Raw genomic sequence first — 25897 nt, forward strand, 5'->3', positions numbered from 1 at the left:
TTGTTGTGGTCTTCAGTCCTGAGACTGGTTTGATGCAGCTCTCCATGCTACTCTATCCTGTGCAAGCTTCTTCATCTCCCAGTACCTACTGCAACCTACATCCTTCTGAATCTGCTTAGTGTATTCATCTCTTGGTCTCCCTCTACGATTTTTACCCTCCATGCTGCCCTCCAATGCTAAATTTGTGATCCCTTGATGCCTCAAAACATGTCCTACCAACCGATCCCTTCTTCTAGTCAAGTTGTGCCACAAACTTCTCTTCTCCCCCATCCTATTCAATACCTCCTCATTAGTTACGTGACCTACCCACCTCGTACAATAAAGGTTCGTAATACTTCATAATTTTACCAACAGATGGCCAACTATGCAGTAACGTGCACGCAACGTTTTACGCTCTTACAGCGTCTGAGCTAACTTAAATAGAGCGTGGTCGAAGGGGACAAAGGAAAGATAAACAGAGAAGCCTGCCACATATAAAGATGATCGATATATTCTCATGAAACGCCCAAAAAAGTCTTTATCAGCCAAGTGAAACATTATTTGTTGTATTCATGGACTGAAAAACTAGGGCTACCAACAAAATGCAGTCCAATTTCATGTTCCTTTTAAAATTTAATCCAAAATAGAGTGAGTATGTTTACCACTGTCACAAAGTCTATATACGTTAAGTAATTATTCAGAAGTTTTCCTGTAGATTTTATTTTGTTGAGAATAATATAACCCTCCAAATTCAAAACGTAAACTGTCACCTGTAGTAATTGGTACGATTTCAGGTAAAATCCCTCTTTCAGTGTTATTAACAAAACTTTTATTTTCATGTTGGCTGTGCGTGCTCACACAGCCAGCCTCTTCGTTTGTATCTGTAATATTAATTTGTCCGAAAGCGCTGCCAACGGTAGGCTACCGGTAGACGCGAAGTATAACCGAACTGCACAAATAGTCACGGGTAGTGATGTCAGCACCGCAGGAAGCAGCTGACGCTGCCTTCCCATCGCCCCTCACCAACACAACCCCTCGCAAACCTATAGTTTCCCACAAACGCCGCGCGATTCGTCGACAGGCAGTAGAGGGGGGACTGAAGTGAAGGGAGAATGAGTGACGTAACGCCGATGTAATGGGATGAGGGAGAGGGGAAGAGAGTGAGTGAACTTGAAGAAAGTGTGGAGTGTGTTATCTGTGAAGAGTTTGAAGTACTAGTTCATTGAAATTGAGTGGTTAGTTCACACTTCACTGGAGTGAAGCGTTCATTTGAACGACTCATTCATGAGCTCCCCATCACTAGTAAACACATCCCATAAATTTAATCTTGCGTAGATTTCATCGTACCCCCCGATATGAGGATACATATCTGTGTGCACTAAAATTCAACTTTTTTGTGAAATGTCTGCAATAACTAAAGTCTACAGAGATGTTCACGTGTTTTAGAATTTGCTGAGAGTGGTGTAGCAACATTATTAAGTGAAAAAAGGAATCGCAGGAGTAGTACTACTTCAATTGCATACACTTGTCTACTCTCTCAACAAAGTATAAATTAGTCAACAAAGTACTGCAGTGAGTAAAAGACTAGTTTTATATACAGGTAAGGCTACACAAATTTGTATTGCCAGGCGACACGTCCGTAATCAGAAGCAAGGTATTTCATTAAGCTTTCTCGGAAAGCTCATGCGTCAGAACTGGCGTTTCGTGGAGTTCTCTGAAGACCTAAACGTCCCCAATTACTCCCAACGTCTGTTCATTTTCCTGGTATTATTCCTCTTTCTCCGATATTTTCACTATCAGTGTACCCAGGAGGGCAGTCTGGATGTGATGAAGTTAGCGCTTCTTCGAAGGAAGTTGTGTAAGGAAGCACATGTCAGAACAATAAGCTCAACTGTATAAGTTCTCACATCCACTGGCTTTTTAAAAATTCTCCATACAGATGCTAAATCGCCAAACGCATTCTCCACTACACGGCATGCTCTTAACAGCCTGCAATTGTACATACAGGTACGACACAGAGATCCCGAGTGCAATTCACCTGCAAATGGTTTCATTATGTAGGTGGATAACGGAAACGCATCATCTGCGATAAACACATATGGTGTTGTGTTAGTACTACCTGAAAGAAGCCGACGAAAGCCAAGAATACGACACTGAAATTTCGCTTATAGTTGGAGAGCTGTTTCCACTGTTGTGCGGGCACTAGAACCACTGTTTGCCGCCCAAAGACCCCAAACTATGCGAGAAATTCCATTTCATTTCAGTATCACGCACGACACCCAACCACTCTCCTCTAGAGTTTGGAAGATGAAAGAAGAGAACAACAAAGAAATTCAGATGATCAAATTAAACACTTTGATAAAATCAGTCATCCTGCCCTCCGTCCACACACACACACACACACACACACACACACACACACACACACACACACACACACACCAGTTCTGATGGAATTTTGCTGAGGTATAAGTAAATGGAATTGTGTTATTCTTTCAGCAAAAATAACAATATATTTCCACATTCTTAAATGTAAACGTTAAGCATCAACTAAGTTAGTTTGTTTTCCATTACTACCTCCACTCTTATGCGACTGATACGAAATTTGATTAGACTTTATCTTACAGCTTTCGTTTGTTTCGCACAACTTCTTGATATTGCGATTTTTTTCCGTCGGTTTATTTAATTACAAAAAGTAACATTTCACTATCCATAAGAATAAAACTGTTGTAATTTTTCATAAATACCAGAAAAGATCGCAATATTAATAATTGGAAGAATGCATCTTTGATACCTCGCACCAACGAGTTGCATTATCTTTGTTTAATCTCTGAGTAGTAGTCTTTGAGAGTTACGAAGAGAGGACAGTCATAAAAAGTCATGTGCTTCACTAATTTTTCTTGTAAGGTGGAATGATGTATTATTTGTGAACTGTTAACTGTGAGAGCTGTGTCTAACCTAAAATGTCAGTTTTCATAACTCTACAACGAAGAAAAGAAATGCACTGATATCAGTTAGGAAGTCAGTGACTGTAACGTGATACGGTTGGATACAACGAACTTGACAATCAGCATCGATGCTTTATTATCTACAAATTAATATCTTCACTGAAACATTTAAACCTGGGCCTCTTGAAGAATCATATCCCACAACATACTGGACGACGAACTCAGCTACGAATTTCTTCGAAATATCCAGATGAGTCTTATTGTCTTCTAGTTTATGCAACAGCCAACACTGGAATTCTTATTTTACAATGCTATTCGCTGTATGCAGTTACATTACAGACGAAGAAATGTTGCTGTAAAGATTTCAATTATTACTCTTTCGTAGGAATGTGGGTACGGGACTGTACGAGTAGGTAATTCAGGTATTGTTGTGTCTTTATTAAACTGATGATCCCAAATCCTCAGAAACAGTCACAGAGAAAGGAAACCAACATTATGGTGGGAAATATTGTTTTTACAAGGAAAATCAACACTGCTGTATGTTAGAAAAATGGAGCAGTTTCGTTAACCAAATTTAAAATAATGTAGATTATTCTAGGCGCTACAGTCTGGAACCGCGCGGCCGCTACGGTCGCAGGTTCGAATCCTGCCTCGGGCATGGATGTGTGTGATGTCCTTAAGTTAGTTAGGTTTAAGTAATTCTAAGTTCTAGGTGACTGATGACCTCAGAAGATAAGTCCCATACCGCTCAGAGCCATTTGAACCATTCTTTTTCTCAGGCAATAAGCTGTTCTATACAAAGACTGCATCGAAAATCAATTCTGTAACATAGATTTTATTTATGCATTAAGCGTATATCCTCTCATCAATAGTGCATTGTATTTTAATCTCGTTGTTGTTGTTGTGGTCTTCAGTCCTGAGACTGGTTTGATGCAGCTCTCCATGCTACTCTATCCTGTGCAAGCTTCTTCATCTACCAGTACTTACTGCAACCTACATCCTTCTGAATCAACTTAGTGTATTCATCTCTTGCTCTCCGATTTTTACCCTCCACGCTGCCCTCCGATACTAAATTGGTGATCCCTTGATGCCTCAGAACATCTCTTACCAAACGATCCCTTCTTCTAGTCAAGTTGAGCCACAAAGTCTTCTCCCTAATTCTATTCAATACATCCTCATTAATTACGTGATATACCCATCTAATCTTCAGCATTCTTCTGTAGCACCACATTTCGAAAGCTTCTATTCTCTTCTTGTCCAAACTATTTATCGTCCATGTTTCACTTCCATATATGGCTACACTCCATACAAATACCTTCAGAAACGACTTCCTGACACTTAAATCTATACTCGATGTTAACAAGTTTCTCTTCTTCAGAAACGCTTTCCTTGCCATTGCCAGTCTACATTTTATATCCTCTCTGCTTCGACCATCATCAGTTATTTTGCTCCCCAAATAGCAAAACTCCTTTACTACTTTAAGTGTCTCTTTTCCTAATCTAATTCCCTCAGCATCACCCGACTTAATTCGACTACATTCCATTATCCTCGTTTTGCTTTGGTTGATGTTCATCTTATATCCTCGTTTCTAGACACTGTCCATTCCGTTCAACTGCTCTTCCAAGTCATTTGCTGTCTCTGACAGAATTACAATGTCATCGGCGAACCTCAAAGTTTTTATTTCTTCTCCACGGATTTTAATACCTACTTCGAATTTTTCTTTTGTTTCCTTTACTGCTTGCTCAATATACAGATTGAATAACATCGGGGAGAGGCTTCAACCCTGTGTCTCTCCCTTCCCAACCACTGCTTCCCTTTCATGCCCCTCGACTCTTATAACTGCCATCTGGTTTCTGTACAAATTGTAAATAGCCTTTCGCTCCCTGTATTTTACCCCTGCCACCTTCAGAATTTGAAAGAGAGTATTCCAGTCAACATTGTCAAAAGCTTTCTCTAAGTCTACAAATGCTAGAAACGTAGGTTTGCCTTTCCTTAATCTTTCTTCTAAGATAATTCGTAAGGTCAGTATTGCCTCACGTGTTCCAACATTTCTACGGAATCCAAACTGATCTTCCCCGAGGTCGGCTTCTAGCAGTTTTTCCATTCGTCTGTACAGAATTCGCGTTAGTATTTTGCAGTTGTGACTTATTAAACTGATAGTTCGGTAATTTTCACATCTGCCAATACCTGCTTTCTTTGGGATTGGAATTATTATATTCTTCTTGAAATCTGAGGGTATTTCGCGTGTCTCATACATCTTGTTTACCAGATGGTAGAGTTTTGTCAGGACTGGGTCTCCCAACGCTGTCAGTAGTTCTCACTCATTTCAAATTAATCATACATCTCTAACGGCTGTACACACACTGAAAAATGAGACAAAATAATGTGATAACACTGTACAACAGTGCTAAGATCACGTCGGAGTGCAAGCTAAAGACTTACGTTTTATTGCCTCAAAATAAAAGATGCAGCAAATCTGTACTAAAATAGATTGCCTACACTATGCCTGCTGGTCTCCTTTTCGAGTATTCCTGAATGATACTGTCTTTCCTATGTTCTCGCTATTAGCAAATGTTTCATTGAAACAGTAGTCATCGAATTCTTCCTGATTCTGAAATGCAATTTGCTTGTTAACTTCTTTTTAACTTCGCTTTATATAAACGTTACATCACAGTTTTCAGTAGTCCAACACTGTACTCATCCTTCATTATTCCTATAGAGGTAAAATCCTCCCACAACAACAAAGCTGATCGGTTCCTATGACTTCTGCAAGACAATGACATCATTTTAGTTTGAGATGAGATCAATTTTCCCTTTCTTAAAGACATAGTCAATATTACATTTGAAAATCGGCATGCCTCTGTATATGCCACACTCTCTTTTATCTTATTCTTATGATCGCTATGCCAGGTAAGTGATGGCGGTGGGATAATGGTCTCGCAGTCTTAGCTGAACATAGGTGATGCAGTATAAAACAATGGATGAAAATACACTCCTGGAAATTGAAATAAGCGTGAATTCATTGTCCCAGGAAGGGGAAACTTTATTGACACATTCCTGGGGTCAGATACATCACATGATCACACTGACAGAACCACAGGCACATAGACACAGGCAACAGAGCATGCACAATGTCGGCACTAGTACAGTGTATATCCACCTTTCGCAGCAATGCAGGTTGCTATTCTCCCATGGAGACGATCGTAGAGATGCTGGATGTAGTCCTGTGGAACGGCTTGCCATGCCATTTCCACCTGGCACCTCAGTTGGACCAGCGTTCGTGCTGGACGTGGAGACCGCGTGAGACGACGCTTCATCCAGTCCCAAACATGCTCAATGGGGGACAGATCCGGAGATCTTGCTGGCCAGGGTAGTTGACTTACACCTTCTAGAGCACGTTGGGTGGCACGGGATACATGCGGACGTGCATTGTCCTGTTGGAACAGCAAGTTCCCTTGCCGGTCTAGGAATGGTAGAACGATGGGTTCGATGACGGTTTGGATGTACCGTGCACTATTCAGTGTCCCCTCGACGATCACCAGTGGTGTACGGCCAGTGTAGGAGATCGCTCCCCACACCATGATGCCGGGTGTTGGCCCTGTGTGCCTCGGTCGTATGCAGTCCTGATTGTGGCGCTCACCTGCACGGCGCCAAACACGCATACGACCATCATTGGCACCAAGGCAGAAGCGACTCTCATCGCTGAAGACGACACGTCTCCATTCGTCCCTCCATTCACGCCTGTCGCGACACCACTGGAGGCGGGCTGCACGATGTTGGGGCGTGAGCGGAAGACGGCCTAACGGTGTGCGGGACCGTAGCCCAGTTTCATGGAGACGGTTGCGAATGGTCCTCGCCGATACCCCAGGAGCAACAGTGTCCCTAATTTGCTGGGAAGTGGCGGTGCGGTCCCCTACGGCACTGCGTAGGATCCTACGGTCTTGGCGTGCATCCGTGCGTCGCTGCGGTCCGGTCCCAGCTCGACGGGCACGTGCACCTTCCGCCGACCACTGGCGACCACATCGATGTACTGTGGAGACCTCACGCCCCACGTGTTGAGCAATTCGGCGGTACGTCCACCCGACCTCCCGCATGCCCACTATACGCCCTCGCTCAAAGTCCGTCAACTGCACATACGGTTCACGTCCACGCTGTCGCGGCATGCTACCAGTGTTAAAGACTGCGATGGAGCTCCGTATGCCACGGCAAACTGGCTGACACTGACGGCGGCGGTGCACAAATGCTGCGCAGCTAGCGCCATTCGACGGCCAACACCGCGGTTCCTGGTGTGTCCGCTGTGCCGTGCGTGTGATCATTGCTTGTACAGCCCTCTCGCAGTGTCCGGAGCAAGTATGGTGGGTCTGACACACCGGTGTCAATGTGTTCTTTTTTCCATTTCCAGGAGTGTATATATCTTGTATTACACATAGCCTGTTTAAGGAATACGACAAATTGCTATAGTGTGGAGCTCCCACTTTATTCATCTACACAAATATTACTCAGTACAAATGAAAATAATGCAGTTAAATTTTTTTATTCAAAACTATTCGCCCATACTAAATTTCTTACGTCAAAAATGATCTTACTATGGCTGAAATATATTTCCAGCACACAGCACACGAATAAGGGGATGGTATACATTTAACTCAAGCAGCAACAGGAAGGAACAGCATTCCTATCTCTTTGTGGAAGCAAATTTTACACAGGCGAGATCTGTCAAAAGCTCTTACAGTAGCGTGCTGTTGTGATACTGCTTTTGGGATAACAACTTTGTCAGCTATCTGAAGATTTGAAAGTGGTTTAATATTAGATGCTGTAATTATAGCATCTTTGTTCTGACAAATATTGTCCACAAAAATCTTTATCCTTCGGAAGAATCACAAGCAAACATTTGGAAAACCACACAGCATGTGCAACCCATGGACTGTTTGTTTCTTCCTAACCTTTCAGTCACAATGGAAATACACTGTTCTCTGATACCAGCATAAAAGAATAAAGCTTCACTTTGTTTGTCTGGATGTTGCTTGAAAACTAACGACCAGCCATCAAAGGATATGTTTTAGATTTAGGATGAGCTACCCACTGTCTTGCAGGTCATGTGCTGAAGTATATAACAGCGTCGGTTCAGGAGATGTATACAGGTGTATTTCCATTTGTACAGGATACAAGTATCTCACAAAAAATAGATCAAAACGTAACAGGTTTACCTAAGAGAGAGAGAGAGAGAGAGAGAGAGAGAGAGAGAGAGAGAGAGAGAGAGGCCAGACAAACGTGTGGTTCCTGAAGAGGGGCAGCAGCATTTCCAGCAGTTGCAGGGGCAACAGTCTGGATGATTGACTGATCTGGCCTTGTAACACTAACCAAAATGGCCTTGCTGTGCTGGTACTGCGAACGGCTGAAAGCAAGGGGAAAACTGCAGCCATTATTTTTCCCGAGGGCATGCAGCTTTACTGTATGATTAAATGATGATGGCGTCCTCTTGGGTAAAATATTCCGGAGGTAAAACAGTCCCCCATTCGGATCTCCGGGCGGGGACTACTCAAGAGGACGTCGTTATCAGGAGAAAGAAAACCGGCATTCTGCGGATCGGAGAGTGGAATGTCAGATCCCTTAATCGGGCAGGTACGTTAGAAAATTTAGAAACGGAAATGGATAGGTTAAAGTTAGATATAGTGGGAATTAGTGAAATTCGGTACCAGGAGGAACAAGACTTTTGGTCAGGTGAATACAGGGTTATAAATACAAAATCAAATAGGGGTAATGCAGGAGTAGGTTTAATAATGAATAAAAAAAATAGGAGTGCGGGTAAGCTACTACAAACAGCATAGTGAACGCATTATTGCGGCCAAGATAGACACGAAGCCCACGCCTACTGTAGTGGTACAAGTTTATATGCCAACTAGCTCTGCAGATGACGAAGAAATTGATGAAATGTATGATGAGATAAAATAAATTATTGAGGTAGTGAAGGAAAACGAAAATTTAATAGTCATGGATGACTGGAATTCGGTAGTAGGAAAAGGGAGAGAAGGAAACGTAGTAGGTGAATATGGATTGGGGATAAGAAATGAAAGAGGAAGCCGCCTGGTAGAATTTTGCACAGAGCATAACTTAATCATAGCTAACACTTGGTTCGAGAATCATGAAAGAAGGTTGTATACATTGAAGAAGCCTGTAAGAGGTTCATGGCTAAGGAATTTATTGCTAGCGCTCTCGAGCAGATGTAATTTCGATGGATTTCTCACGCGCTGCCTGCGATATGTAAGGTATAAGAGAATCTCAGACCAGATAGCAGTGTTAGCTGCAGTAGGAACTGTGTGGCAGTAGGAGTTAGTAGTTGCTAGGAGAGTTGGCTGGGCCGGTGGTGGGGAGCGATGGCGGTGCCTGAGCGATGTAAAAGCAGCCTCGCGCATATGTACAATTGTTATATTAAGTCCCATGTAAATGTTTCTAAAAAAAATCTTTTATAATAATCTTTCTTATAAAAATTAACTTTTGACAATCATTGATCTCAATTTAAAGAATTTACAAATTTCTCCAATCCATGGTCATCCCGATTATTGTAAAGAAAAATCAGTTGTTTCTTTTTATACATGACAAATCCATCGGCCAGCATTGCACTGGGCTGTGCAGATATATATGCGTTATCCGGCGACCTTATTGAGGTAAGAATCTTCATTTTATTCAGTATGATCTTTCAGGGCTATGACGCAGCACTGCTGACGTCCAAATTTACCAGTTTAGATTCACAGTCAGTTAATTATTGAAAGGTTATATATGAGTCACATTTTTTATTAGGAGATTAGTCATACATTGTTTTATTGTGAAGTTACGGAATAATAAACTGTTGCGTGGTCACGCTAAAATGTGAATGATATACATAATTATTTTTACTGTTGGTTAGTTACACTGAATGTGAATGATAATTATATTTTTTTTTTGTGGGTAGGTTACAAGCCTGGAGATACTAGAAGGTATCGGATTATATAATGGTAAGACAGAGATTTAGGAACCAGGTTTTAAATTGTAAGACATTTCCAGGGGCAGATGTGGACTCTGACCATAATCTATTGGTTATAAACTGTAGATTAAAACTGAAGAAACTGCAAAAAGGTGGGAATTTAAGGAGATGGGACCTGGATAAACAGACTAAACCAGATGTTGTAAAGAGTTTCAGGGAGAGCATAAGGGAACAATTGACAGGAATGGGGGAAAGAAATACAGTTGAAGAAGAATGGGTAGCTTTGAGGGATGAAGTAGTGAAGGCACAAAGGATCGAGTAGGTAAAAAGACGAGGGCTAGTAGACATCCTTGGGTAAAAGAACAAATATTGAATTTAATTTATGAAAGGAGAAAATATAAAAAAAAGCAGTAAATGAAGCAGACAAAAAGGAATACAAACGTCTCAAAAATGAGATCGACAGGAAGTGCAAAATGGCTAAGCAGGGATGGCTAGAGGACAAACGTAAGGATGTAGAGGCTTATCTCACTAGGGGTAAGATAGATACTGCCTACAGGAAAATTAAAGCCACTTTTGGAGAAAAGAGAACCACTTATATGAATATCAAGCGCTCAGATGGAAACCCAGTTCTAAGCAAAGAAGGGAAAGCAGAAAGGAGTATATAGAGGGTCTATACAAGGGCGATGAACTTGAGGACAATATTATGGAAATGGAAGAGGATATAGATAAAGATGAAATGGGAGATATGATACTGTGTGAAGAGTTTGACAGAGCACTGAAAGACCTGAGTCGAAACAAGGCCCCGGGAGTCCACAACATTCCATTAGAAATACTGACAGCGTTTTGAGAGCCAGTCCTGACAAAAGTCTACCATCTGGTGAGCGAGATGTATGAGACACGCGCAATACCCTCAGACTTCAAGAAGAATATAATAATTCCAATCCCAAAGAAAGCAGGTTTTGGCAGATGTGAAAATTACCGAACTATCAGTTTAATACGTCACAGCTGCAAAATATTCACGCGAATTCTTTACAGACGAATGGAAAAACTGGTAGAAGCCGTCCTCTGAGAAGATCAGTTTGGATTCCGCAGAAATGTTGGAACACGTGAGGCAATACTGACCTTACGACTTATCTTAGAAGAAAGATTAAGGAAAGGCAATCCTACGTTTCTAGCATTTGTAGACTTAGAGAAAGCTTTTGACAATGTTGACTGGAATACTCTCTTTCAAATTCTGAAGGTGGCAGGGGTAAAATACAGGGAACGGAAGGATATTTACAATTTGTACAGAAACAAGATGGCAGTTATAAGACAGGGTTGTAGCCTCTCCCTGATGTTATTCAATCTGTATATTGAGCAAGCAGTAAAGGAAACAAAAGAAAAATTCGGAGTGGGTATTAACATCCATTTAGAAGAAATAAAAACTTTGAGGTTCGCCGATGACAATATAATTCTGTCAGAGACAGCAAAGGACTTGGAAGAGCAGTTGAACGGAATGGACAGTGTGTTGAAAGGAGGATATGAGATGAACATCAACAAAAGCAAAACGAGGATAATGGAATGTAGTCAGTGTGATGCTGAGGAAATTAGAATAGGAAATGAGACACAGTAGTAAAGGAGTTTTGCTATTTGGGAGCAAAATAACTGATGATGGTCGAAGTAGAGAGGATATAAAATGTAGACTGGCAATGGCAAGGAAAACGTTTCTGAAGAAGAGAAACTTGTTAACATCGAGTGTAGATATAAGTGTCAGGAAGTCATTTCTGAAAGTATATGTATGGGGTGTAGCCATGTATGGAAGAGAAACATTGGCGATAAATAGTTTGGACAAGAAGAGAATAGAAGCTTTCGAAACGTGGTGGTACGGGAGGAGTTTGTGGCACAACTTGACTAGAAGGAGGGATCGGTTGGTAGGACATGTTCTGAGGCATCAAGGGATCATTACTAACTTTTCTACAAGAGCGGGTATACAATGTGAAAGGCATATTACTATACACATAACTAGGTTATATATTATGGTTCTGGTCTTCAGTCCTGAGACTGGTTTGATGCTGCTCTCCATGCTACTCCATCCTGTGCAAGCTTCTTCATCTCCCAGTACCTACTGCAAGATACATCCTTCTGAATCTGCTTAGTGTATTCATCTCTTGGCCTCCGTCTACGATTTTTACCCTCCACGCTGCCCTCCAATAGTAAATGGGTGATCCCTTGTTGCCTCAGACCATGTCCTACCAACTGATCCCTTCTTCTAGTCAAGTTGTGCCACAAACTCCTCCCCAATTCTATTCTCCTCATTAGTTATGTGGTCTATCCATCTAATCTTCAGCATTCTTCTGTAGCACCACATTTCGAAAGCTTCTATTCTCTTCTTGTCTAAGCTATTTATCGTCCATGTTTCACTTCCATACATGGCTACACCCCATACAAATACTTTCAGAAATGACTTCGTGACACTTATATTGACTCTAAAAGCAAATTTAGAAAGGCATGACCAGAAGTTATATATATATATATATATAACTTCCGATCATGCTTTCTATACATAAACTCTGGGAACACTTTCAATTATTTATTGAACAAGAACTAAACATTGTACAGATTCTTACATATTGCATTTTCAATGGTAGCTCTGAAAGCTTTTTTTTTCTTTTTTTATTTACGAGCATTCGCTATGCAAACCATGAGTGACCAGGCAGATGTCAGTACCGTAACCGAATTCTTGCCATACCCGTCCCAGCATGGTATCGTCGACTGTGGCAGTAGCTTCCCGTATTTTCTCATGGAGCTGTGCTATATCACGTGGTAGAGGCGGTACATACACCAGATCTTTAATGTGTCCCACAGAAAAAAGACGCATGGAGTGAGATTTGGTGATCGGGGAGGTCATTTCATGAAACAGCTGTCCCCGCACGTGAACTCGCCACGTTTGCGACTAGCGCTGACTATTGGCAAAATGCCAAAGTACGCTGTGGTGGTATACATGAAAAAAACTTTCAGGGTTTCTCTTCAAAATGACATATGTTATATCTGTAGAATGTTTGGTTCTTGCGCAGTAAATAATTTAAACTGTTCCCGAACTTCATGTACACCCCGTCTATATAGCTCGTCTAGGTGTCCACTGTGGACCTCTTGTTGTCACGACATGTTAAGCCTTAGTTTTCCTGTATCAGGATGACGTTCGCTGCATTCTGCTCTATTTTAAATTGGACTGCTAACATCTTGATGGCTAAATATTTTTATCACAACTGGACAAAGAAATGTTGGGTCATCGTTTCGAATAAATTATTAAATAAATGTGTATCCCTGAAGGTGTGGCTCTAAGGATAATTGCAGAATGTGGTGCCACACAACGTGGCACTACACGAAACTGGCGCTAATAGCATAGGCACATAGGGAACACACACGACACAGATCTGTAAGTGCACGGTATTGGTGATAAGTTGAGAAAACCGTGTCGAACACATGTGCTACAAAACGCCACTGTTTCCTGCGTCTGTACCCCGAGATCAGTATGGGGTATGATCACCATGCTCACGTACACAGGCCTCACAACGGGTTGGCATACTCTGGATCAGGTGGTCGAGCAGCTGTTGGGGTATAGCCTCCCTTTCTTGCACCAGTGCCTGTCGGAGCTCCTGAAGTGTCGTAGGGGTTTGATGACGTGCAGCGATACGTCGTGCGAGAGCATCCCAGACGTGCTCGATGGGGTTTAGGTCTGGAGAACAGGCAGGCCACTCCATTCGTCTGATATCTTCTGTTGCAAGGTACTCCTCTACGATGGGAGCTCGGTGGGGCCGTGCGTTATCATCCATCAGGAGGAAGGTAGGAACCACTGCAACCCTGAAAAGGCGGACATTCTGGTGCAAAATGACGTCCCGATACACCTGACCTGTTACATTTCCTCTGTCAAAGACATTCATGGGTGTACGTGCACCAATCATAATCCCACCCCACACCATCAAACCACGACCTCCGTACAGGTCTGTTTCAAGAAAATTAAGGATTGGTGTCTGGTTCCTGGTTCCCCGATGAAAAACCGGCGAGAATCACTGTTCAGACTATACCTGGACTCGTCCATGAACATAGCCTGGGACCACTGTTCAATGACCATGTACTGTGTTCTTGTGACACCAGGCTTTACGGGCTCTCCTGTGACCAGGGGTCAGTGGAACGCAACTTGCAGGTCTCCAGGCGAATAAACCATGTCTGTTTAGTCGTCTGTAGTCTGAGTGTCTGGAGACAACTTTTCCAGTGGCTGTGGTAAGGTCCCCAAGCGAGGCTACTTACAGTACTCCGTGGTCGTCTGCGGACACTGATGGTCAGATACCGGTCTTTTTGTGGTGTTGTACACTGTGGACGTCCCGTACTGTAGCGCCTGGACACGTTTCCTGTCTGATGGAATCTTTGCCATAATCTTGAGATCACACTTTGAGGCACACGGAGGGCCCCCTGCTACGACTTACTGTGTTTGACCAGCTTCCAGTCGTCCCAGTATTCTAGCCCTCATAACGTCATCAATATGTGTTCTTTGAGCCATTTTCAACACACGTCTGAAAACGTCTGCACACTTAACTCGCTGTACCGTACTCTGACATGCACCATAACGCCTCTGCATATATGGACCGCTGCCAGCGCCATCGTGCGAATGCAGCTGATTGCTGCAGCTATTCCTTTGTAAGATTCCATTTGCTAACTACGGTTTTTGTAGTCAACGTGCTTTGTGGTATGAATAATTTCGTATTCTTCATATTTTGCAATAACCACTGTGTTGTTAAGCACGCACTAAATGTACTTCGTCATTTTATAGCTTTCATGCACTTTAGCACGCGAACCGACATGTAAACAATGGCCCATACTTTTATCAAAGATCATTGCTAAAAGCTTACCTATTACATACTCAATCATTTGACTAAACGGCTTTGATACTCATGTAGCGTTGGCAACGAACACTATATTTCTGGTGTCACACAACCGTGCGCTCAGACCTGTATTTATCGTGGGCGGCGAGGTAGTCGCAGGTGCCCCTTCACGAACTACTGAATAGGTGACGGCAAGCGGAGGGGAGAAAGAAGGCTTCCATACTTTTGCTATATATCGCTTTAATTCAAAAGGCTAGCGAAATTTTAGTCCTTGATCCCACGAAAATGCCTGAGTAAAGCAACGTACTTGATCAGTACCCATTAATAAAGGATTTTGATGAGTCTCAGGTACGTTGCAGAGGAACCATCACGCGGCTTTCCATGCGACGGCACTAGTTTCCGAGAAAATCGGTGTTGAAATTTTATGCCTACTTCGGTAACGTTTATTATGTTTCGAGCGAGCGTAGAGCAGCGCAGGGCCCAAGTTTCACGCCTTCCTTAAAAATCATTCCGCGTATTTTTTTTATTTTCATGCTACAGAATATCGTTAATTAGTATATGATAAAAAAACCTTAAAAATAGTCCTTTTCGCCGTAGAAATTTTACTAATAAATCAATAATACAACACACTTTCTTCAAATATGTATTCCGTGTGTGATTGGTAGATAAAATTCCAAATATTTGTCCAGCTCCAAAGCATTAGCAGCTGCGGAAGCTTCCAGTTACAGACAAAAGTACTCAGCCCCAATTTCGACCACTATGTACGAGAAATTAATATCGCGAAACCGGCTGGCAGTACCAACCGACGTACGACAGATCCCTTGCAGAATAAAGAATGGAAATCCATTTGAACAAGACTCGTCATTCCTTCACAGCACAATATACGGTATTATAACTGCGTCATGAAAGACATTCCCTCACGTTTTGTTATGTATGCAGGAACCGTCCGAAAAGTTGGATGGAGTATTCAAATAAGAGTTGGCGAGTTGATTCACAAATTAAAAAAATGTAATCGCGACCTGCTCGAAATCAAGAAAGTTCCCGAAAGTGCTGCACACAGAACTTTTAAAATCTACCAATCTTCCACACGCGGGACGAGAAAAATTTCTTTATATTATTCATTCATGGGGAGGGGAGGCTGATCAGAAACTTAACGATCAAATCTTTGTAGATTAATGACAAGCATGCGCCTGCTCCGTAAAAATTTTCCTTCCCAAATGAATTCCACTTTGCCAAACCCTTGGTGTTTATTTTTACAGACAGATTAAAATTTTCAAGGAAAAAATTCAAAATGCTCCGGATTTGTTAAAGAGTAGCAGAGAAATCTGTTCGATGGAAGATTCCATAAGAAACACAGTCTTTAATTCTACAACACAAGAATGATCAGATCCGCGTGGTTCACACCGACGTTGATCGAAGAAAGAACAATCTTTTTGAACGGTTTTCCGGTACCGCTTCTGAAAATCCGTGTGGCTGCAAGGCAGTAGCTTCCAATAAATGTGCCTGGTGCTCTAAGAAGTTGCAAACACCATTCACAACTCTATTCTAGTACGGCAAGCAATCGCGAAGAAGACGATTCTGTAGTCTGTTCCGTAACAGAAGAAAGTTTGCTGTAATGATTTATTAATGAAATTACTAAGGTGAAAATAGTTCTGAGCAATTTTACTTGACATAACAATTTAATGATACTCTGTACGATGAAATTGGAAAAAAAGTACACGGGAGGGATTTGAAACCGTACCGCCAGCACGGTAGGCGCAAAATTCAGCCGCTGTGCTACGTTCGCTTTATCGAAACAGAACTAAAGTTATAGCTGTGGGAGGTACGCATGAAACTTCCAACATCGATTTTCTCGGAAACTAGAGGCCTTCGCGTGAAAAGTCTCTAGCCAGGTGCTCAGAAAAAGACCTCTACAACATACATCAGACTCATCAAGATCCCAACTTAACTATTGATTTATCATCATTTCTTTTTCTTTAGCCTTAGCTTATTTTGCTTCTTGTTTAGCTGAAACTAACCGAACTCCTTTTGATTTTGCTGAAGGAGAGTATGAATTAGTTTCAGGGTTTAATATTGAGACGTGATTAACAGGTCTGACGGTCACAGTTAATATTCCGGGCTATTATGCCGTAGTCGGATGGATTTCATATTAAAACCCAACGTTTCGACCCCATCCGCGCAGGATATTTTCAAGAGAGATCTTGGCATCTTTGACTGTCCGATTCGCACCCTTGCTCACTACTGACAGCAGCAAAATTCGGTTTACGCGTGCTTCCTCGCAGTGGCGTGACGTCTCATACTTTGAACCAAGCCCAGCGTTGTAGTTTAAATAACCGTTATTGCAAAAGTTGAAAGATGTAGCCGTGAGCCGCAGCGGTTTCGAGCCGTCTGTGAGATATATCTTTGGTGACCATAGAAAAAAGGAAAAGCAGCCTCAAATTTAGCTTCTTTCCAGACTGATGCAATTCGCAAGCATATTTGTGCTTACTACAACAGAAAAGAGTGTCTTACTGTAGTAAAGTTATTACAATCCACAATAGAAACTGAGTCACTAAAACTTCACAAGTTCTTTGTGATGGTCATTTTCGCTGCATCTGTATACATATAAACTACAGTAGTTCAAAAGAAAAACGCATTTTGCTTGCTGCATATTAAGTTTGTTTATTTATCTTGTGCACCCAGACGTGTTTCCCCTTAGTTACAAGGCATCTTCAGTGGATGTCCTGAAATATTTCACGATTTTTTCGTTTGTACATATAGTCTATCATTTCCACATATAGATTATATATTTGAAACAGTTCATTGAGGTTTTTGTAATAAAATGGAAGAGTACTTACAGATCAGCGTCTAATTAATTATTTTTAAGCCAAACAGCTTTCTCTCATGTGGCAAACTGGTTCAAAGTTTTCATTTTTCCTTTTGTCCACTGTTTCAACATATATCACTTTAACCGCCATTTTACAGAATGCATAACACTCAACAAACCCAGGAAGAAACTCCGAAATGAAAACGTAGTTGTTTCCAAAGCAGACAAAGAAAATACAGTTGTCTTTATCGACAAACAACAGTACACTGACAAAACACAAGTGTTCATTTCACAAAACAATGTTAAAAAATTAAAATCAGATTCAAGACACAAATTTCAGAGTATGGTAAAAAAATATCTTTAAAAATATAGACTACGCACTGGGTGACATAGAATAAGGAAAAGTAATGGAGAGTAATACCACTGCACCCACCCAGTGAGATCAATCACAGGTCCATCAACCATTAATGTCCCATTATGTCCGATTGTAAACTTAAAAAAAGCTCACACTTACAAACGTGAAGGACACATGTTAAAATTATTATCAGAAACCTATAAAATAGATGCAGACAGAACTATAAGAAACACCTCATAGTTAATACAACCGATAAAAGATATGAAAATCCCAGACACAGCTACCCTTCTCTCTTCTTGCATAGAAAATATGTATTATAAGATACCAGTATCACATACAAGAAACATCATAGAACAAATCCTGAAGGATAACAGCCAAGTACCAGACGAACACGTCAGAGAAATACACAAATTGCTGGAACTGATAACTGAATAGAACTACTTTCAAGTTAATAATCAGCACTACTTATAAGAAGATGGCCTAACAAGAATCCCCAGTGTCAGATGCCATAGCAACCATTTTCATAAACCATGTAGAAAATCTGATTTTTGAAAATATTGTCACAAAGAATAACAATCAAAAATTAATGAGTTCCATACAAAAAAATACAACACAAAAAATAAGATTCACAATAGAAAAAGAACATGATAACCAAATAAACGTCTTAGATATAGCCATTACAAAAGAAAACAACCAGCACAGCTTTGACAGTTACCATAAACCTACAACAACGGACACTGTTGTACTTCAGATTTCAAATCACCCACGTTCACAGAGTCCTCAGATACATGCTTCGTAGACTCAACACAGTACCACTAGGTACAGAAAACTACTACAACTAGATATCACTACACAAATAGTAACAAATAATGGGTACAATATTAATTTAGTCACAAAGTTGAACAAAAAAATTAAACAACAAATACAGTCAATAAACATGACACATACTCACGCAAAAACAACAGAACAGAAACAGACACACACAGCAGCAAACCAACAATGACAGAAAGAATACACAAAAACAAGAGAGACTATTCGCGAAGGTACACAATGACCAACAAGCGTAAACTCACACATAAAATAACGAACATTTTCAAAACACAAGCCATGAACATAACATACAAAAGAGACAGTCCAATCCAAAAGTACATTCCAAAAATAACAAAAGAAACAGACGTCTACCAGAAAGCAGGAATATACCAACTACAGTCCAACATGTGCGATGGAAGATACATACCCCAGCAGAAAATTCGGCACCCTGTACTAAGAACATATAGAGCATGGAAATATAGGGGGAGACATTTAACTTTTGCAGAACATTTAAGAGAAAATAATCAAAACTTATTGTAAGAGAGAAAGACCTCAAAATAGTTAGAATAAATAATAAAAGACACCTTCTAACCTTACAAGAAAATTATCACATATAGAAAATAAAGGCTGGAAGAAAGATATTACCAGATGACCAAACTAATATGACAAACTGCTCACTGTTTACTTAGATGGATCATATAATAGTAATCGTAATAGATCATCACCATTCCCATTTCTCTCTCCCAAGTATATAAATGTATGCAAAAAAAGGTTATACACACACACGCACACGCACACACGCACAACTTACATCAGCACCCATATCTGAGGAAGTTGGCAACGCTTATAGAAACGAGTGACACTCTAGATACAAAAAATGACAATTCAAGTGTTATATGTTGAAAACAGTGAGCAAAAGGAAAACTGAAACCTTTCTTTCAACCAGTTTGCCAGGTGAGAGAACGCTGTTTCACTTAAAAATGGCGAATTAGGTTCTGATCTGTAAGTAATTTTCCATTTTTTTATTAACTGTCTTAAATCCATAACCTGTATGTGCAAACGATAACCTATACGTGCAAACCAAAAAAATCGTGTAATATTTCTGGGCGTCCACTGAAGATGCCTTGTAACTGAGGTGAAAAGCGAGTGGGTGCACAATATAAATAAAGAAAAACCTTACTGTACATCATGCAAAAAGCGTTTTTCTTTTGATTTACTGTCATTCACTAAAAGTTGTGTGAAAAGTATGGATTTCCGTTGCAAAGCACTAGGCGTGCGCCAAGTCCTGTTAGAAAAGGTGCAAACTGTTAGGCTCGGAGCATATTCTTGTACAAAATTGTGGACAAAAACATCCATTCCATAAAGTAGGTTAACGTTGGGAAAGCTGTCAGTAAATGCTGGACGGATGACACACCAAGCAGCAGACGGGAAGAGGAACCAGATGAATTGTGGTCCATGTAGGTTTTGTTCCAGATGCGCTTTCAGTTTTTCGGTCCAAAAAGGCTAGTGATTATCATATAGACAAATACTATACACGATTTGTTGAGATGTTCAGGAACCTTTTAAAACAGTTATCTGTCCTTGCAGCAGTTGTAATGGATAATGCTCAATTGTATTCAGAGATACTGAAGAAAGCCGCAACCACATACGATCGCAAAAAAAATTATGGTAAAGTGGTTATAGGCGCGAAATATTACTCCAGATATGAGTATGACGAAGGTTCGTTTGCTAAAGAAAACAAGCCCACGACGCCTACATATGTAGTAGACCAACTCGAAAAGGAGCAGCATCATACTGTAATAAAGCCGCTACCGTGCCATTTCAACCGCACTGAGTTAATATGGAGTGATGTGAAGATGTACAAAAGGAATAATAAATAAGTCCTTTGCAGTAACAGAGATAGAGAAGCTGTTGCGTGAAGCTATTACGTTTGTGGATGCAGGATCTTGAAGGAAAAAGTTGGAGCACGTCGAAAGACTTATTCGAGCAGATCAGGGAATGGATGGCACCATCACTGACACTGAACAACTAATAATTTGTCTTGCTGATGACCATAGAGACGGTTTTGACGCTTATTCCATTAGTGATGGTGGGGAGGTGGATGAAACTGCGCCACTGTTATTTATTGAATAAAAAAAAAAGTTCAAATGTGTGAAATATTATGGGACTTAACTGCTACGGTCACCAGTCCCTAAGCTTACACACTACTTACCCTTTATTATCCGAAGGACAAACACACACACCCATGCCCGCGGGAGGACTCGAACCTCCGCCGGGACCAGCCGCTTTATTGAATCACTGTCATTATGAAACGTGGAGCGAAAAGTTGTAATCTCGGTTATTATTTATTTTGTAAACTATGTGCCGTATTGTTTTCAAGATATCCATCATCATCAAATGCTTATTTTCTGTATATCTTTGCTCCGCTATCGAAACCGTGTGCTTCGTTATGCTGATATCTACATTATCATGCGGCTGTTTATTTGCTGTCACTGTGGTAGCAACTCAAAAGCCAGTCCTTATATACACTGCCATTGCTCAATAGCTTACATTTGCGACATGGAACGGAGAACCGTATCGTCTGCTATGTGTATAGAAATTGCTAATGCAACATTGCTATTGCAGTATACCCCACCTAACTTAAAGTACCGTGGACTGTCAAGCGCAATATTTCACAGGCGCAAATCTAGATAAACCAATTCGACACGGAGCAGCGTACTCACTGGGCCAGGGGATCTTCATGACGGCGCCTTGTGTCGCGTTGTAGCCGCGGCAGCCGGCAGGTGAGTTAACACTGAGAGGCCGCGCTCCTCGCACCGCTATTTAATACGTCAGGAACGCTGCGGGGAGTACCCGGGGCTTTCACGCCTACTGCCAGCTGCCTAGGCGCCTTCCTGGAACCGGGCACCTTACACGCTGCTTGTTCAGTAGGCTCACTGTACTTATCTCGCTAGGGGCAAGATACAGGGTGTTTCAAAAATAACCGGTATATTTGAAACGGCAATAAAAACTAAACGAGCAGCGATAGAAATACACCGTTTGTTGCAATATGCTTGGGACAACAGTACATTTTCAGGCGGACAAACTTTCGAAATTACAGTAGTTACAATTTTCAACAACAGATGGCGCTGCAAGTGATGTGAAAGATATAGAAGACAACGCAGTCCGTGGGTGCGCCATTCTGTACGTCGTCTTTCTGCTGTAAGCGTGTGCTGTTCACAACGTGCAAGTGTGCTGTAGACAACATGGTTTATTCCTTAGAACAGAGGATTTTTCTGGTGTTGGAATTCCACCGCCTAGAACACAGTGTTGTTGCAACAAGACGAAGTTTTCAACGGAGGTTTAATGTAACCAAAGGACCGAAAAGCGATACAATAAAGGATCTGTTTGAAAAATTTCAACGGACTGGGAACGTGACGGATGAACGTGCTGGAAAGGTAGGGCGACCACGTACGGCAACCACAGAGGGCAACGCGCAGCTAGTGCAGCAGGTGATCCAACAGTGGCCTCGGGTTTCCGTTCGCCGTGTTGCAGCTGCGGTCCAAATGACGCCAACGTCCACGTATCGTCTCATGCGCCAGAGTTTACACCTCTATCCATACAAAATTCAAACGCGGCAACCCCTCAGCGCCGCTACCATTGCTGCACGAGAGACATTCGCTAACGATATAGTGCACAGGATTGATGACGGCGATATGCATGTGGGCAGCATTTGGTTTACTGACGAAGCTTATTTTTACCTGGACGGCTTCGTCAATAAACAGAACTGGCGCATATGGGGAACCGAAAAGCCCCATGTTGCAGTCCCATCGTCCCTGCATCCTCAAAAAGTACTGGTCTGGGCCGCCATGTCTTCCAAAGGAATCATTGGCCCATTTTTCAGATCCGAAACGATTACTGCATCACGCTATCTGGACATTCTTCGTGAATTTGTGGCGGTACAAACTGCCTTAGACGACACTGCGAACACCTCGTGGTTTATGCAAGATGGTGCCCGGCCACATCGCACGGCCGACGTCTTTAATTTTCTGAATGAATATTTCGATGATCGTGTGATTGCTTTGGGCTATCCGAAACATACAGGAGGTGGCGTGGATTGGCCTCACTATTCGCCAGACATGAACCCCTGTGACTTCTTTCCGTGGGGACACTTGAAAGACCAGGTGTACCGCCAGAATCCAGAAACAATTGAACAGCTGAAGCAGTACATCTCATCTGCATGTGAAGCCATTCCGCCAGACACGTTGTCAAAGGTTTCGGGTAATTTCATTCAGAGACTACGCCATATTATTGCTACGCATGGTGGATATGTGGAAAATATCATACTATAGAGTTTCCCAGACCACAGCGCCATCTGTTGTTGAAAATGTAACTACTGTAATTTCGAAAGTTTGTCTGCCTGAAAATGTACTGTTGTCCCAAGCATATTGCAACAAACGGTGTATTTCTATCGCTGCTCGTTTAGTTTTTATTGCCGTTTCAAATATACCGGTCATTTTTGAAACACCCTGTAGATACTGCCTACAGGAAAATTAAAGAGACCTTTGCTGAAAGGAGAACCACTTGTGTGAATATCAAGAGCTCAGATGGAAACCCAGTTCTAAGCAAAGAAGGGAAAGCAGAAAGGTGGAAGGAGTATATAGAGGGTCTATACAAGGGTTATGTACTTGAGGACAATATTATGGAAATGGAAGAGGATGTAGATGAAGATGAAATGGGAGATACGATATTGCGTTAAGAGTGTGACAGAGCACTGAAAGACCTGAGTCGAAACAAGACAACATTCCATTAGAACTACTGACGGCCTTGGGAGAGCCAGTCCTGACAAAACTTTACCATCTGGTGAGCAAAATGTATGAGACAGGCGAAATACCCTCAGACTTCAAGAAGAATATAATAATTCCAATCCCAAAGAAAGCAGGTGTTGACAGATGTGAAAATTACCAAACAGTCAGTTTAATAAGTCACGGATGAAAAATACTAACGCGAATTCTTTACAGACGAATGGAAAAACTGGTAGAAGCCGACCTCCGGGAAGATCAGTATGGATTCCGTAGAAATGTTGGAACACATGAGGCAATACTGACCCTACGACTTATCTTAGAAGCTAAATTAAGCAAAGGCAAACCTACGTTTCTAGCATTTGTAGACTTAGAGAAAGCTTTTGACAATGTTGACTGGAATTGAAGGTGGAAGGGTAGATCACATAACTAATGATGAGGTATTGAATAGAATTGGGGAGAAGAGGAGTTTGTGGCACAACTTGACAAGAAGAAGGGACCAGTTGGTAGGACATGTTCTGAGGCATCAAGAGATCACAAACTTAGTATTGCAGAGAAGCGTGGAGGGTAAAAATCGTAGAGGGAGACCAAGAGATGAATACACTAAACAGATTCAGAAGGATGTAGGTTGCAATAGGTACTGGGAGATGAAGAAGCTTGCACAGGATAGAGTAGCATGTAGAACCGCATCAAACCAGTCTCAGGACTGAAGACCACAACAACAACAACAACAACTTAATGTTGGTCACCCATTGATATTATGAACGCATTGGTCGCCCTGGAGTGCTGCAGTTGGTATGGAACTGGTACCAGGCGGCTATGTGGTCCTCCGCCAAAGAACAGGCAGTAAATACTCTAGAACCCGAAAACGTTACACAAAAGTTGATATCGTCGGTACTGCGGAGCAGCTTAAGGGAGGACGTTAATGACAAACACACACTATTTAAAAGATGCGCCAAATCCACAAATATGAAGATGCGGCAATGAAATTTTGTTCCATGCTTTGCATGAAGTTAACGTATTTAGTTAATTTCCTTGGATTATATATCTATAAATTTAACCTTTTTATGGAATTTAAAAATTTTATTTTCAAGAAACAATAATATACCTTTTTCTCAAAAACTATTCAAGAGATTTCTACAATATTTTCAACTATAATTCTGTAAGTATAATATAAAATTAATGCAAAATTACGAACATTTTGCCCGATATCCTCAGAATTTCGAAACGTACTCTCAAGACATTTATTGGGTTTACAGAAATACGTGTACAAAATTTCACATTTGTAGCCTTCATAGATTCTGAGAAAAAGATACATAAATTTTAAAAAACATAACTTTCAGGAAATGCAATTTAAAGTTCGTCCTAACGTTTCCTCTTATGTCGCTTCTTCAGAAGGCCGCATATTTGTACTCGAAGTCCTCTTTCCCTTCAACGCTTCTCTCCTGATTTCCTGTTTTCTATCTCCTTTCCTTTACCAAGTCTTCAACTGACTTTTCAGCTGCAGAGAGGTGTTGTAAATCTATTTCTGTCGAGACATCTTGAGTGAAATTTCCCATCTTACAACCCATTCTCTCTAATACTTTCAGCCTCCCTACGTTCCAATCATTAAACACAAGAACTGCATCATAAGTTGCAATTCTGTCAACTGTAGGACATGAAAATGTGCTTTTAGAACGTCGTTTCCATATGAATGAATTTAGAGACTCATTGGATTCTACCGTGAACACTCTTTTTTACAAGTTCAGGATTGGCCAGAAACTTGTAAGTCGGCTTGACAACATCCAGGATATAATGTTTTCCCTCTAAACCAGTAGATATATATTTACACCAGACAATGTGGAGAAGATGATGAATGGAATGTTCATCTGTTGACATCATGTACAAATGTGTACCCCATACTAAACTTTTCATGTCGCTTTCACGGGATAAGTTCTGTCTGATAGGCTTGACGTAATACACTTGGTCCATCATCTTCTTTGTGACCCTGTTGTGTCCAAAAACGCCCATTCCGTCTCCCAATTTTTTCTTAGGATGTGGAACAGAGTCACAGATGATCTATAAAACCAAAGAATATACAACACAGCCTTCTAGATGTATCCCATACTAGATTGCTTAAAAGGAACTGAAATCATTGTTCACCGAGCTAGTACTGAAGTGCTGCTTCAAAAATTGGGTGTGGCAGGAAGGTCATGTCACATATTTACTTATTTTTTACTAATAAATAAAAAAAATTGAAAATTGACATTTTCAGTCGATTATATGAAAGTCCTCCCCCCCCCCCCCCCCCCCCCGCGTCCCACTGTCAGTTACTACAGGCAAGGCTTCCCAGCAGTTAGGTTCCTTTTGGAGTATGCTCATGAAATAGCTCCATACTTAGCAGTTACACTGACTGACA

General features: G+C 41.3%; 1 protein-coding gene across 1 annotated transcript in view; it reads right to left on the reverse strand.

Moving 5' to 3' along the window:
- Positions 1-21500, reverse strand: part of LOC126237448 (sialin-like) — a 191648-nt gene extending 170148 nt beyond the window's left edge. The window contains exon 1 of the mRNA XM_049947578.1: positions 21442-21500. Within this exon, the coding sequence (XP_049803535.1) occupies positions 21442-21460 (19 nt within the window). The 5' untranslated portion in view covers positions 21461-21500. The remainder of the gene's footprint in view (positions 1-21441) is intronic.
- Positions 21501-25897: the final 4397 nt, after the last annotated feature.

The sequence above is a fragment of the Schistocerca nitens genome, chromosome 2, assembly GCF_023898315.1.
Source record: "Schistocerca nitens isolate TAMUIC-IGC-003100 chromosome 2, iqSchNite1.1, whole genome shotgun sequence".
Lineage (NCBI taxonomy): Eukaryota > Metazoa > Arthropoda > Insecta > Orthoptera > Acrididae > Schistocerca > Schistocerca nitens.